The sequence below is a fragment of the Poecilia latipinna genome, unplaced genomic scaffold, assembly GCF_001443285.1.
Source record: "Poecilia latipinna isolate Pla-1442-1.1 unplaced genomic scaffold, P_latipinna-1.0 Scaffold37, whole genome shotgun sequence".
Lineage (NCBI taxonomy): Eukaryota > Metazoa > Chordata > Actinopteri > Cyprinodontiformes > Poeciliidae > Poecilia > Poecilia latipinna.
This window is the reverse complement of record NW_015112653.1, coordinates 1,075,250-1,087,341: the sequence shown is the minus strand read 5'-3', so window position 1 is coordinate 1,087,341 and position 12,092 is coordinate 1,075,250. Positions and strand designations below refer to the sequence as shown.

Here is a 12,092-nt window from a genome sequence, read left to right as displayed (position 1 = left end):
ACTTTTAAAGTAATGCATACCAGTAACATACACAAATGTGGGTAACACTTTATTTGAAGGGGGGTGAATAAGACTGTCATGATACTGTCATAAACATGACATAACACCTGTCATGAACATGAATAAGTCTCATGAATATTTATGACTGTTGTCATAAAGCGTCATTCGGTAAATTATGACACTTTTAATACAAAGTTGACATTATTAAAAATGTCTTTGTTATGACAACTTGACATTAACCAGGAAATCATTACTGTTTAAACTTTACCTTTAATAACATAAAGTTACCTAATTTTTAAAGTGCAATCAGTAATACTTTTATAACAAATTTACATCAGTAATGATTTCTTGGTTAATGTCAAGTTGTCATAACAACGACATTTTGAATAATGTCAACGTTGTATTGAAAGTGTCATAATTTACCGAATGACGCTTTATGACAACAGTCATAAATATTCATGAAGGCTTATTCATGTTCATGACAGCTGTTATGTCATGTTTATGACAGTATCATGACAGTCTTATTCACCCCCCTTCAAATAAAGTGTTACCAAATATTCTTAGTTAAATGAGACTCAAGACAGCAGAGGTTTATTTTCTGTATTTTCCCATTTAACTTAGGTAGCTATTAAAAATGTAAATATGACTGTGAGTAATATAATGATTTCAGCCTTTTATGGTATAAAAGCATATTATCATTATGCATATCATCATTATGCATTTTATAATTAGGCTTTTATAGTATAATGATAAGTATTTATGAGATATATTCAATCCTACAATAGCTCATTCAATGGGGAGGAACAAAAATCATACTAAGAGACCACTAAGACTCCAGTTAATCCTAATCCTAATATAGATATTTCCATGGCCAGACAGGCCACACAGACTTTCCATCCATGGCCATAAATGTAAGCCATGTTTGAGAGACTGACATTGCTGCAGGGTCTTTTCTTTTGCTCTGTATTTAGTTGCAGGAAACAGGCCAAAAGAGATCCTGCATTCATTATGATGATTGTAGTAGTGAGTCATGACGGGGGTAAGGAGGGCTTACAAGTGTTTTGCTTTGGGGTTAATACCAAAGTATTACAGCTCCAAAACTCTTGTTCAAACATATCATAAAAGGAAATGCAGAGCAGAGGTTGCAACATATACGTGGGATGAGCAGAGTAAAATTAGTCAAATAAGAGACTAACCTGCTTTCCCTGAGGCCCCTCTGGTCCAACGTCTCCATGTGGTCCTGGTAACCCCTGGGCAGAAAATCAAACAGAAATTCATAGAATGATCAAAATGTTTTCATTTCACAGGTGATTTCCCCCCCCCCCCATTCCTAATATCAAATAGGAATCCAGTGAGTAATTCATTTTGGTCCATAATACTTCATTTTAATAGTTCAAAGTGATAAATGTATACCATATACATTTTATTATCATACTTTTTCAACAACAAATAAAAGACATAAAGAACATGGAAAAAATATTAGTGTCATATGAAGTATTACAAACCTGCAGCCCTCTTGGCCCTCTTGTTCCAATTGAACCTTCTGGGCCCTGAAGCACATCATACAGAAAAAAAGAGTTACTAATTAAATCAAAGTGTAAGGAGAGAAGAAAAAAGCAATCAGCAAACTGTAGATTCAGCAAGTATCAACAACACTCTCATACCCTGTCTCCTTTGATTCCTGGAGTACCGCACTCACCCCTCTCACCCTGTGCAGAAATTACAAATATTAAACATGTATATGCATATATGGAAACAACTTTTCTAACTTTTTGGATTGATCTGAATACCTTATCTCCTTTGTAACCAGGCTTGCCCTGCAGATAAAAGTAATTACTGATTTTAATACAGGACGTTGAGTATCAGCAAAATAATCTGTTTTGTTCATGAGTAACAGCATTTACCTCAGTTCCTTCTCGGCCAGGTATTCCACTTAATCCTGCTTCTCCCTGATGCAAAAGAGATATTTGGCAATAACTACTTTTTTTTTTAGCTACAATAGAGCTGGAAAGTCTATGTTCTTTAAACAGAAAAGCTCAAGAAAATGAAATAAAATTTTAACTTAACTTTAAATTGCATCAACAGGGCAATTTTTAAGTACCTTAAACCTGCATTCTTTATAATGACCAACAGAGGGCGACTTCAGGAGTTTCAAACTTCAAATTGGTCACAAATTGATATAGGAATTGATCTCCTGGATTGTCTTGGTAAATATTTTGCTGCTGAGAAACATTGTCAATCATCATCTTGGTTCTGTAAACATGTGAATCAAAAGAGGAAGATGTGGTGTGTTTGTTTCAGATGAATGTTGTCAATGATTTAAAAAAGTCCTCACGATGGTGTTTCTTGAAACAGTTTCAGAAGCCCTGAGGTTTTACATTTCACATTTCACATTACATTTAGTTCATCCATCCATCAACCCCAACACTTGCTTTGACTGGCAAGTAAAACAAATATTTGATTGACATTTTTCTTCCATGTTACATTTTTCGGGTGTATAATTCTAATTATCACATGTCGTTAACAACAACCCTTTGACAGATTCCACATGAGCTCGTTTTCACTGCCAGTTGGGGAATTTCCCAACTCAAAGCAACACACCTTTTGCCCTTTCTGCCCCGGAGCTCCATCATCACCGGGGCGACCTTTCTTACCCTGAGGAAAGGAACAAAATCGGGGGTCAAAATTCAGCGATTTTCTGTGTTTGACATTCTGTTCTCTTGTTGAGAAGAGCTCAAATGGCTTTAACAATTAATGCCTTGATCCTACGACCCATAAATTAAAGCTTGTCATGAGGAAGTTTTGCAAAGTGGAAGTTTGACTCGCTCCAGACAGGTATCGTTGACAGCACTCAGTGACTGTTACAAGAAACGAGCTATCTTGTCCAAACACGGAGCGGTTTCTGGTCTGAGTTGCACCTGGCCCACAAATGCATCTGTTGCTATAAACCACACATTGCTGCCTGATGGTCATTAAACTAATGAGACCAATTATGAGAGCCTCTATTGTCTGGGTGTAAGAATTTGAGGAATTTGTCCGAGGTGAGGGCACCTGGACACCCAGCTGTCAGTTTACCTCAGAGCTTGACCATAACTAAGCTGTTTGTTTGAGGAGGGGATGGGACTGAATTTGAGTCTAGTTAACAGTGAACATAAGCATTCCCAATAATTGGATTACTGTGTCTTCATGATCCCCAAATGGCACAACAGGCTTAGCAGATAGAAAGTAATGTTACTATAGCAAAGCTTGTGTATGAACAAGAGGGCTCACTTCAACATAAACTGTGTGTCTCATGCATTTTTAGTTAAAACATGCTTGTTCTTCATTCATTGATGTTACAAACAGTGGGCTTAGTATCCAGAAATTTGAAGTAAGAGTAGCAATATTTCATGATAATATAATTCAAGTGAAAATAATTAGCATAGTGTAGCTACTCCAAAAAGTTTAGTTTTTATTTTTAAACTGGCTAATGTAAATGTGATAGAGTAAATGTAGCTAGTTAGTATGTAAACAGTGTGTTTGACAGTTGTGACATCTAATCAGACTGAACTGTTTTGCAGATATTCCATAAACGGCATTGTGACTGGAATTGCACCAAAAGTCATTTCTATAAAGCATTGTCTGTAAGGAGTTGAAGAGAAATGCACAACACACTTTTCAGAGTTATGAGTACACATTTTGATAAGCAAAAACTGCATTTTTAGTACGTACAATTGTAATAAAAAAACCCACTAAGGTTCAGGGTCAAAAAGAAAGCAAAATTTGGAAAAATGTGGCTTTTGTGAGGGTAGATGCTCACCGCAGGCCCGCTGGGTCCCCGTTCTCCTTTCTCACATGCACATCTCTGAGCCAAGGGACACTTGAAAAGCAAAACAAAACACATTTTAGTCAAATCCAATTACACTGCATCAAATGTAAACTTTTTCTCAATCTAACTTGGGAATGTACTTACTCCTTCATCAGCTAGGCCAGTCTGAAAAGAAAAGGGAATCAAGTGAAATGCAGCGTTTTTAGGTAACAAGTTAAATTTACTGCACTCATGTAGAGGATGTTGGTCACAAAAGGAGAATTTTGTAAGAGATGATTTTAAAATAGAAGGCACAACCTTATACAAGCCATGCAATCATAAAGAGAAAAGTAAATTCTACTTGTTTGTACAAAGCAGTTGCAGAGCATTTGGAATCTTTATTTCCAGTGTTTGGTCAAATAAGTCAAACAGTTTTTGTGTAGCTGTAGAGATCAGCATAAATCCTGATCTGGCTGGCGCATTCTTTCATTTGTTTCTCCTGAGCATTGTCAAATACCTGAACATGCCTGTCCACGTGTAAATTCTGGAGAGACGCTGGTTTAAACTCAATACAACCCTTTCCCCTTTGTGTGTGTTGTCAGGTGACTGGCAAGAGCTCGCACTCACTACTTCAGTGAAGATTGTTTGCAGAATGTCTTCGTCTTGCAGATTGTGGAGGAAGCGGGAGGCCGGGGAGCTGGCCAGCAGGCGGAGTTCGGCCATGTTGGTCGGCTCGTTGGCCGTCCCGGTGATGCCCAGAGCGAAGAACTTGATGCCCTGGTTCTTGGCATCAGCAATGGCAGAAAAAATGTCCGGGTTTCTTGGGTGCGAAACGCCGTCTGTGAGCAACACCACCACTTTGATGCTTCCAATTCTGGATTCCTCCTGGTAAATCTTTGTCATATTGGTGATTGCATAGGTGGTGTAGGTGCCATGTCCAATGTAGACTATAGGCGTGATCCGGTTCTTGAAGTTTTCGGGTCCCCTCCAGTCTTTGAGGGTTTGCTCCTTGATAACATGACTGCTGTACTGCAGCAAGGCCACCCTGGAACTCAAGCTGCGGCCGCTTGGCAGCCGCACTCCTTGGAGTCTGTCCACCATGTCCATCGCAAAACGCTTTTCCTGCTCATGATTGTCTTTCGCGCTCTCAGAACTGTCCAACAAGAAGGAAAGGTCCAGGCTGCAGTCTTCATCCAGGATGGCTGTGAGGAAAAACAAAAAAAACAAAAACAAATTTGCAGTAGTAACTTAAGGTTTTTGCAGGTTAACTAAACAGTGACTGGCATATCCACAACTTCATGTAACAGCGGTCTAGATAAGCATAGAGTTATCCAGCCAAGTAGATACTATAGTGTTGTAAAATATCACAACATACACCCCAACTTAATTCAAAATAGTAACTAAAGTTTACAAATTTTAACATATATTAAGAGCTTGCTGGTCTACAAGAAGTCTGAGGGAGGTGGTTTTACTCTTAATTTAGGGACTAATTTTAATCTGACAGAAGAAAGAAAATGAAAAGTTGAACTCAAGGTCTTAGAAATAGCTTTCAACACCAGAACAACAATGGATTGCCTCACTGAGTGATTGGACTGCAGGAGTGGTTACACACGAACTCCTTTAGCTTGAGAAATGGCAGTTTCTGTTTTGGCTAGAAAATTCCTCTTACTAGCTGCTGGTTTTCAGCTTAGTCCTTTTTGGATTTCTAGATTGAGCTGCGGATTCAGAGTCCTGTTGGATACAAAGAAAACCCTTTTAAAGAAAGTTACCAAGTGATGCTATCCTCACATCCACGGTCAACAGAGGGGATATTGAATAGTCGAATGACTTGATGTGAAAAATAAATAAAAATAGTTTATGATGCAAACAAAACCATTTGACGCTACTGAAAAGTGGTGGTCCAGTCTAACTGTGTGGGGCAGGACTTTAGTTTTACTGAATCAGCCTTTACAGCTCCATGGGAGGCGTCGTTATTAGAGGCTGATTAATCAATGATAGGTGAACACTGGAGACACGTCATCTTAGAGAGTATATAAAAATAATGGATTATTTACATTTTTTAAAGTGACTAACTTGTTTTCCACTATTCTTCTTAAAACATATAATCATTTCTATAAGTAAACAGACAGGTTCATAACATTTAAGGTGTAGCACATTGTTATTCAACAAATTATAGTTTATCAGCTAATTATAGTTCATTAAAGCCCTTTGAATTTCTAAATTAGCACAATTTCTTCCATATAATAGAAACTTTATCAGAATTTTTTTATACATTCAAACATCTGAAAAAAAAAAAAAAAAAAAAAACTATTATTCTTGAGTAAATGTCCAGCTGGGACATTTTAAAATACCCTTATAATTGCAAGTAAAAGGTCAAATCTGAGGTGTTTTTGAGGACTACAACATAGATAAATAAATAATACTGATGTTGTGCTGTGACAGCTGTCTGAAGAATTTTTCTAATTTTCCATCAAATTTCTCACCCTGTCCATCATGGATACTTGCAGCTACCGGCCTGGCTCTGGATTTCTTGTACATTTTCCTTTCCTCGGTAAAGTCTTGAGCCCAAATGCTGGAGATTGATGTGACCAGCAGCACTGATGTAAAACAGGACAGCATCCTGGCCCCTGAGGAGAAAGTGACACCCAATCTGAAATCAAACAGCTTTACAAATCCAGGTACATCAAAACATAGTGGCAAGAAGGAGCAAAATGCACCCTGGAAACAGTATGACAATAATCTTCACAACGACTCACTCTTTCAAAGATGTTCAGTTTTCCGGTTCTTCTGCTTCCTGCCAAATTGCGAGCTTGAGAGATGAAGCAGAGGGTCAGCACAGACCGTAGGCCGACTGTGCCCCGCAACGGCAGCAGACACTCTGGGAGAAGAGATTGAAAGAACCAGAGATGCTCCCTCCTCCTTTATAAGGGGACAGATCTTGTGGAGTCGTGCCAAGACTCCTGCTGTTGCGTCAGGGGAGGAGAATGCTGTTGGGATGAGTTGTTAAGACTAAAAAAACAATGTATGTTTGCAGAGAGTGGTGTTTTAAAACCTGCCAGTGAAGGTGGCTGCAGATGTGCACATTTGCAAGTGAAAAACACATTTTAAAGTCATAGTCTTCGCATTGTTTGATTGGAATACCACAGGTCTTTGACACTTTTAAGTTACAGAGCCTGTTTGAACTCTTACCACTACTGGCACACAAACCAACACCACCTCTGTGACCGGTGGGTTTCTTTGGGGAAAACTGAACCTGACAACAGAGTTTTAGAGCTGAGATACAAAACAGTTTGGAACGGTTTGAAGTTCAGAGGCCATAATGGAAAAGAGCCGGCCACCTTTGGTTTCCACCCAGGACTTTGGAACAACCATAACGGCTCTGGCTGACTAAATGGGGTTGATCCAAGGTCAAATAACTTCATATTGTTTTAAATACCAAGCAACGGCCACCAGAGTGTGTAAAGGACTCTAGTGGCCTCCCTAGGACTCCCCACTTAAATAAAAAAAAGTTGTTCCAAACTCAAGGTCTAAACATCAAAGATCCGTTGTTTTTGGATTACAACACAAGTATTAATTTAATGAGGTCTTGGAAAATAATCAGTGAAAGTATTTGATGTTTTAATTAGTTTAATCAGCATTTAAATCAAAAGAAGTTTTGCACCAGCAGGTGAGTGGCATGCAAAATATTTCCAGCAGATAAATTACTGCAACCTGCAGGCAACTCTCCACCCTCCCGACCCTGAAGGATGACCATCTGACCATTCAGTGGTCCGGTTGACCTTTAAGTGATCTCTTCCTGGTGTGCTTAAAGATGAGCTGGGTCCTGTGCAGACTGGCAGAAAGTTCACAGAGGCTTCTTCTGCCTATGGTGCTCCACGATGAAGAGGCTTTGTGTTGAGAGCCCCAGGCGACAAGTAATTAGAGGAGACTTTCTGACACCAAGGAATGTTGCACTTAATGACAGTTCAGGAAAAAAAAAAAGCAATCCCTCTCCATCTTTGTTCCACTGACAACGATCAAAAATGTACATTGTAGGGGATTTTATAAGTATTTTTCTGAGTAATATTCCTTTATAGGCATCAATGAAGAGATTATTTAATTAAACGTTATCGTTGAGCTTTGGAGTATTTTTTTTTTCTTATCTCTCTTACCATTGACATTTTTGTGGTGGTAACATAAACTTGGGTTCTCATTCAGCCTTGTTTTCCTACAGTTCCAGCTCTTGAATTTTTTCATAAGGGAATAGCACTATGTATTTTCCAGGAACATAGTGCCATTTTATAGCACAATAAAGTAACTATGTTGCCCTCAGTTGTGCTGTGTAAATCAAACATGATCTTAAAAGACATTTTACTTCGCAATTTGACAAAATTGCGCTTTTGTCTCTTTAAGAAGCTCCTGCATTTCCGGACACAATATCCCAAAAATGTTCACCCAATCACATCATAACATGCTATAAAGCTCAAAACACGTTGATTCTACATGATACCACACATTTAATGCTCCTCTGGCAGAGGAACATTCATAAATGTGTTTTTCCTTTGAGGCTGTGAATATTTGTAAAGTTTCTTCTCCAGAAACAATGAATCATTCTAAGTGGGTGTTCTATTTCCATTCTTATTGAAAAGTAGAAATTAAATAAAAATATATGGTGGTACAAAAAAAATATGAGAAAGCATTTATTACGTCTAAACATTCTTTCTGAAAGATATTTTATTAGGAATTAGTAAGAAAAACCACTCTGCTACATGCATAGTGCAAAGTTTCAACCTATAACATGGCGAAGTTTTTGATTTAAATTCTTCTCCTGAGTCAGCAGGTTGTTGCTGTGCTCCTTGAAGGCATCAAAATCCTGTAGAAATACCAGACGTTCAGCACTTTGATGGCCTTAAATGAAAGATTTGTGGTAAAACAAACCTCGTTCAGCTTCTGCAGCTCTGACATGGATTTGTCCAGAGCATTCTGGAGGTACTTCACTCGTGTGTCTATATCCACTGCTTTTGCGTCCAATGCAAATCTGAGGAAAAGTTAAGATTGCATTAATAAACACACGTCAGACAACAGAGATGGAACCATAATGATATGAGGCCTCAAAGATGATTACATAGCATTTCTGGTAAACAGGACACCATGTTTAAACCTGGTGTCCTCTCTATTGATATTGAGAGGACGTATTGGAAAATTCTATAAAAATGCAAAAGTGGGGTTCCCCTCCGCCCCCTAAACTGTGGGCCCCTGCAGCGCCTCGAAATATGCCATCATATCTCGAGGCGCTTTTCCATAAGGAGAGCATTAATCAGCTTAGGCAGACAATCACATCTCAGTGGAGTAGTGTTTGTGTTTCTTCCATTTTCAATAAATTAAATACAGTTTGACCCTGTTTACTCATTATGTTCCCTCTACAACCAGTTGTGTGCACTTGGTTATATTTAGGAATTATAGTGGTGTAAATACATTAAATGTCAATAAAATTAATTGAAATTTGTGACTTTATTGTGAGAAATGCTAACATAGATACTTTTGCAGGGCACTGTATAGTATAAACATGGCATTAACTCATGGTAATTGTATTTTACCTTTTCTGTGCTTCAATTTTGGCTTTTTCCTCATTTTTCCATTTTGTTTCCATCTCCTGGATTTTTTCCTGTTTTTCCTGTATGGAAGATGAGTTTGTATGGAAAATCAACACTTTACAATTTTTTTTTTTTTTTGGCAAGTATTAGTGTTTTATTAATAACAAATAATTTTAATTTACCTGGATTGATTTGCCTCTTTCCATAGAAATGTCCAATAATTTCTTTCTTTCACAGGTCAGATGCGCTATGGTTTCTTTTAAGCTCGTCTCCTTCAACGCGTGTTCTTCTTGAGCTTCTGAAAGTTTTAGCTTCAAATCTGAAAGTTGGAAGAACAAACTTTATACATGTACGGCTGCATTACTTGTAACTTAAAAATGAACAGAGTTATCTACCTTCACAACTTTCCTCAGCATTTCTCTGTTGATTTTGAGCATCAAGCAACTGATCCAGTAGTGATAACTCTTTGACTCGATGCTGGACTGCTTGTTCTCTGAGGTTTGACTCACTTTCAGCGATTTTCTCACTTTAGATATGAGATGATATGATTAGGGACCTCAATAAAGAACAGCAGGTCAAATAAAAACATAAAGCATAACATTGATGATGAGTCAAAATCAAAGGTTCCCTGTATTCAAAAATCCACATATTTTGCCTTTGCTATGACATCCCTAATGTTTAAGGAGGCTGGGGATGTAAATCATTGATATATCTTTTGAATCTGACTAATTTAATGAGAAACAAGTTTAAAAAAATTACCTGAATTTCTGTTCATTAGCGGTACATTTATCTCTGAGCAACTTATTTTCTTGCAGCAGTTTTTTAACCAACATTTCTTTATCATGTAGTTTCTGTGAGAAGAGTGAATCATTTTCCAACTGCAGCCGCTTGACTTCCTCCTTTAGCTCCATGTTCTGGTTTTTGTGCTCCTCCATGAAATGAATGATTCCCTGATTGTTGGCCGCCAGATCTGTGAATCTACTTTTTAACATATCTGCTCTCTTTCTTTCATCCTCTAGTTCTTTCTGGCAGAGGGCTAGTTGGTCCTCAAGGTCAGAGTTAACTTGCTGAAGAGCTTGATATCGCACAAGGGTTTCATCGGCTCTTTTTTTCAGCGTGTAGATCAAGGTCGACTGCTCATCTATCCTGGACCACAGTATATCCCTGCTGTCTTTGAAATCAGAATTTTGTGGATTTGAATTTGATGGCTGAATACCGTCTACATGCTGGGGGGGAAAAAGAAAGAAAAACAATCGTGGGTTTGTCAACAGTATCCACATTCATGGTGATTCATTTAAAGAGGTTTTTCTGCTTTTATTTATTTATTATTATTATTATTTTTCCCAAAAAGCACTGAAACTTGCAGTCTTTAGTAAAACTGCACATTACAATTTTCTCTTTTGGCTATTGTTTTAAGTCTAAATATTTTACATTTAAAGAACTGTGGCAATAAAATGAACTAGGCCAAAACAGGAACTTATTTTATTAGGTGTTGCTGATATTAAAAACAAGGGGAACTGAGGAAAAATATTGATTTTATTGATGTTCATTTGTTTTCTTTTGGTGTTATTTTTGTGTTTTTAAGTCACATATTGTTCTAATACAGAAAATACTTGTATTAGATGTTCAAACTGAAACATCAATTTTCCTTGTATGGTGTTTTCCCAACAGCTCTTTTTTCTTTTCTTTTTTTTGTTGTTGCAGGTTTTACACTTCAACATCCCCACACATGACGTTTAAAACACGTTCAGTTTGGAAGATAATATCTTAATCCAACATTTAATAATTACATATTTCATAAACAAGCAACAAAAGAAATATTCCGAGGTATGTTTAACTGAGGAACTGCTTTGACAACTGTTGCTAGTTGTCGCTCACTGCTGATCAAACTACTGTCCGCTAATATTGGTTTGAATTGACCTTTTTTACGTACCTCCATATTGATTTCGTCCTTCTCAGAGACGTCCTTAGAATCTCTATGTGGACTCGTCATGATATGCCCCGGAAAATGTCTAATTTTATGCTAGATTTTCCCCCAACTGGACTACAGTTAGATTACTAAGTGTTCGGTTGCTAATAGCAACCGCTCTATTTTGTTTTAACGGTAGATTACAAACTAGTTTAAGGTAAATACCGCCACCTATCGTACCCGAGTATGTAGGGGAGAATCTAACACATCACGTCACAAAATATCAATCCTACAAAATGTACATTTTTTTTTTTTAGCAGGAATTAAATCAGTGTTCATGGTATCTTTAAGCCGCACCCCCTTAGGATACACTGGATTTTTTAAAATTATTATTCTGTTCCCTCGTAATAAATTTGCGATGATAATTTTCAATTTAAAGTTGTACATATTTTACCTTAAAATATCGTTGGTGAAAATGTGTTCAGTCACTCTTAATTATTTATGAAGGTGTTTATGTTTGTGTAATATCTTCAAGTGGACAATAAAAAATACGAGGAACTGCACATGAAAAGTCATAAGTCGAAGACTATAGAACCAAAGCTGTCAGCAGATGGCGGTATTATCCCGTGAAAATAAAATGGTCCAAATAGTTTATTCTTTCTTAATTTCTTCCGTCCTTTCGTCATTTAGCTGTAACAGTATTTCCCAGGTTCTATCCCTTTCTTACCTCTCATCTTGTGCATAACTTGTTTATCTGGACTTCCGTTATCGTACCCATCAGATAAAATATTTTAGTTAATTTTGTTTCTTTGTTCAGTGTAAA

The 12,092-nt window shown here is 37.4% G+C and overlaps 2 protein-coding genes across 2 annotated transcripts in view; both read right to left on the bottom strand.

Moving 5' to 3' along the window:
* col28a2a (collagen, type XXVIII, alpha 2a) overlaps positions 1-6,656 on the bottom strand; it is a 20,371-nt gene extending 13,715 nt beyond the window's left edge. Inside the window, exons 1-11 of the mRNA XM_015045117.1 lie at positions 6,544-6,656; positions 6,271-6,414; positions 4,415-4,989; positions 3,953-3,973; positions 3,800-3,859; positions 2,602-2,655; positions 1,905-1,949; positions 1,791-1,817; positions 1,665-1,709; positions 1,506-1,550; positions 1,197-1,250 (exon numbers count right to left, since the gene is read on the bottom strand). Of these exons, the coding sequence (XP_014900603.1) occupies positions 1,197-1,250; positions 1,506-1,550; positions 1,665-1,709; positions 1,791-1,817; positions 1,905-1,949; positions 2,602-2,655; positions 3,800-3,859; positions 3,953-3,973; positions 4,415-4,989; positions 6,271-6,406 (1,062 nt within the window). The 5' untranslated portion in view covers positions 6,407-6,414; positions 6,544-6,656. The remainder of the gene's footprint in view (positions 1-1,196; positions 1,251-1,505; positions 1,551-1,664; positions 1,710-1,790; positions 1,818-1,904; positions 1,950-2,601; positions 2,656-3,799; positions 3,860-3,952; positions 3,974-4,414; positions 4,990-6,270; positions 6,415-6,543) is intronic.
* Positions 6,657-8,482: 1,826 nt separating this feature from the next.
* LOC106955119 (coiled-coil domain-containing protein 89) lies at positions 8,483-11,450 on the bottom strand. Its single transcript, XM_015045103.1, has 7 exons — positions 11,294-11,450; positions 10,120-10,586; positions 9,756-9,886; positions 9,543-9,679; positions 9,364-9,440; positions 8,705-8,804; positions 8,483-8,639 (listed from the first exon to the last, which is right to left on the bottom strand). Exons 1-7 carry the CDS (start codon positions 11,351-11,353, stop codon positions 8,553-8,555), a joined length of 1,059 nt encoding a protein of 352 aa, XP_014900589.1. The 5' UTR covers positions 11,354-11,450; the 3' UTR covers positions 8,483-8,552.
* Between the last annotated feature and the right edge of the window lie 642 nt (positions 11,451-12,092).

What these genes read in the sequence shown, in the direction of transcription:
- LOC106955119 (XM_015045103.1), bottom strand. Translation starts at nt 11,353, where the DNA reads ATGACGAGTCCACATAGAGATTCTAAGGACGTCTCTGAGAAGGACGAA. An exon ending in TGCTGAGGAAAGTTGTGAAG is followed by an intron (nt 9,680 to 9,755) that starts GTAGATAACTCT and finishes TCCAACTTTCAG; the next exon opens with ATTTGAAGCTAAAACTTTCA. An exon ending in AGCTGCAGAAGCTGAACGAG is followed by an intron (nt 8,640 to 8,704) that starts GTTTGTTTTACC and finishes GTATTTCTACAG; the next exon opens with GATTTTGATGCCTTCAAGGA.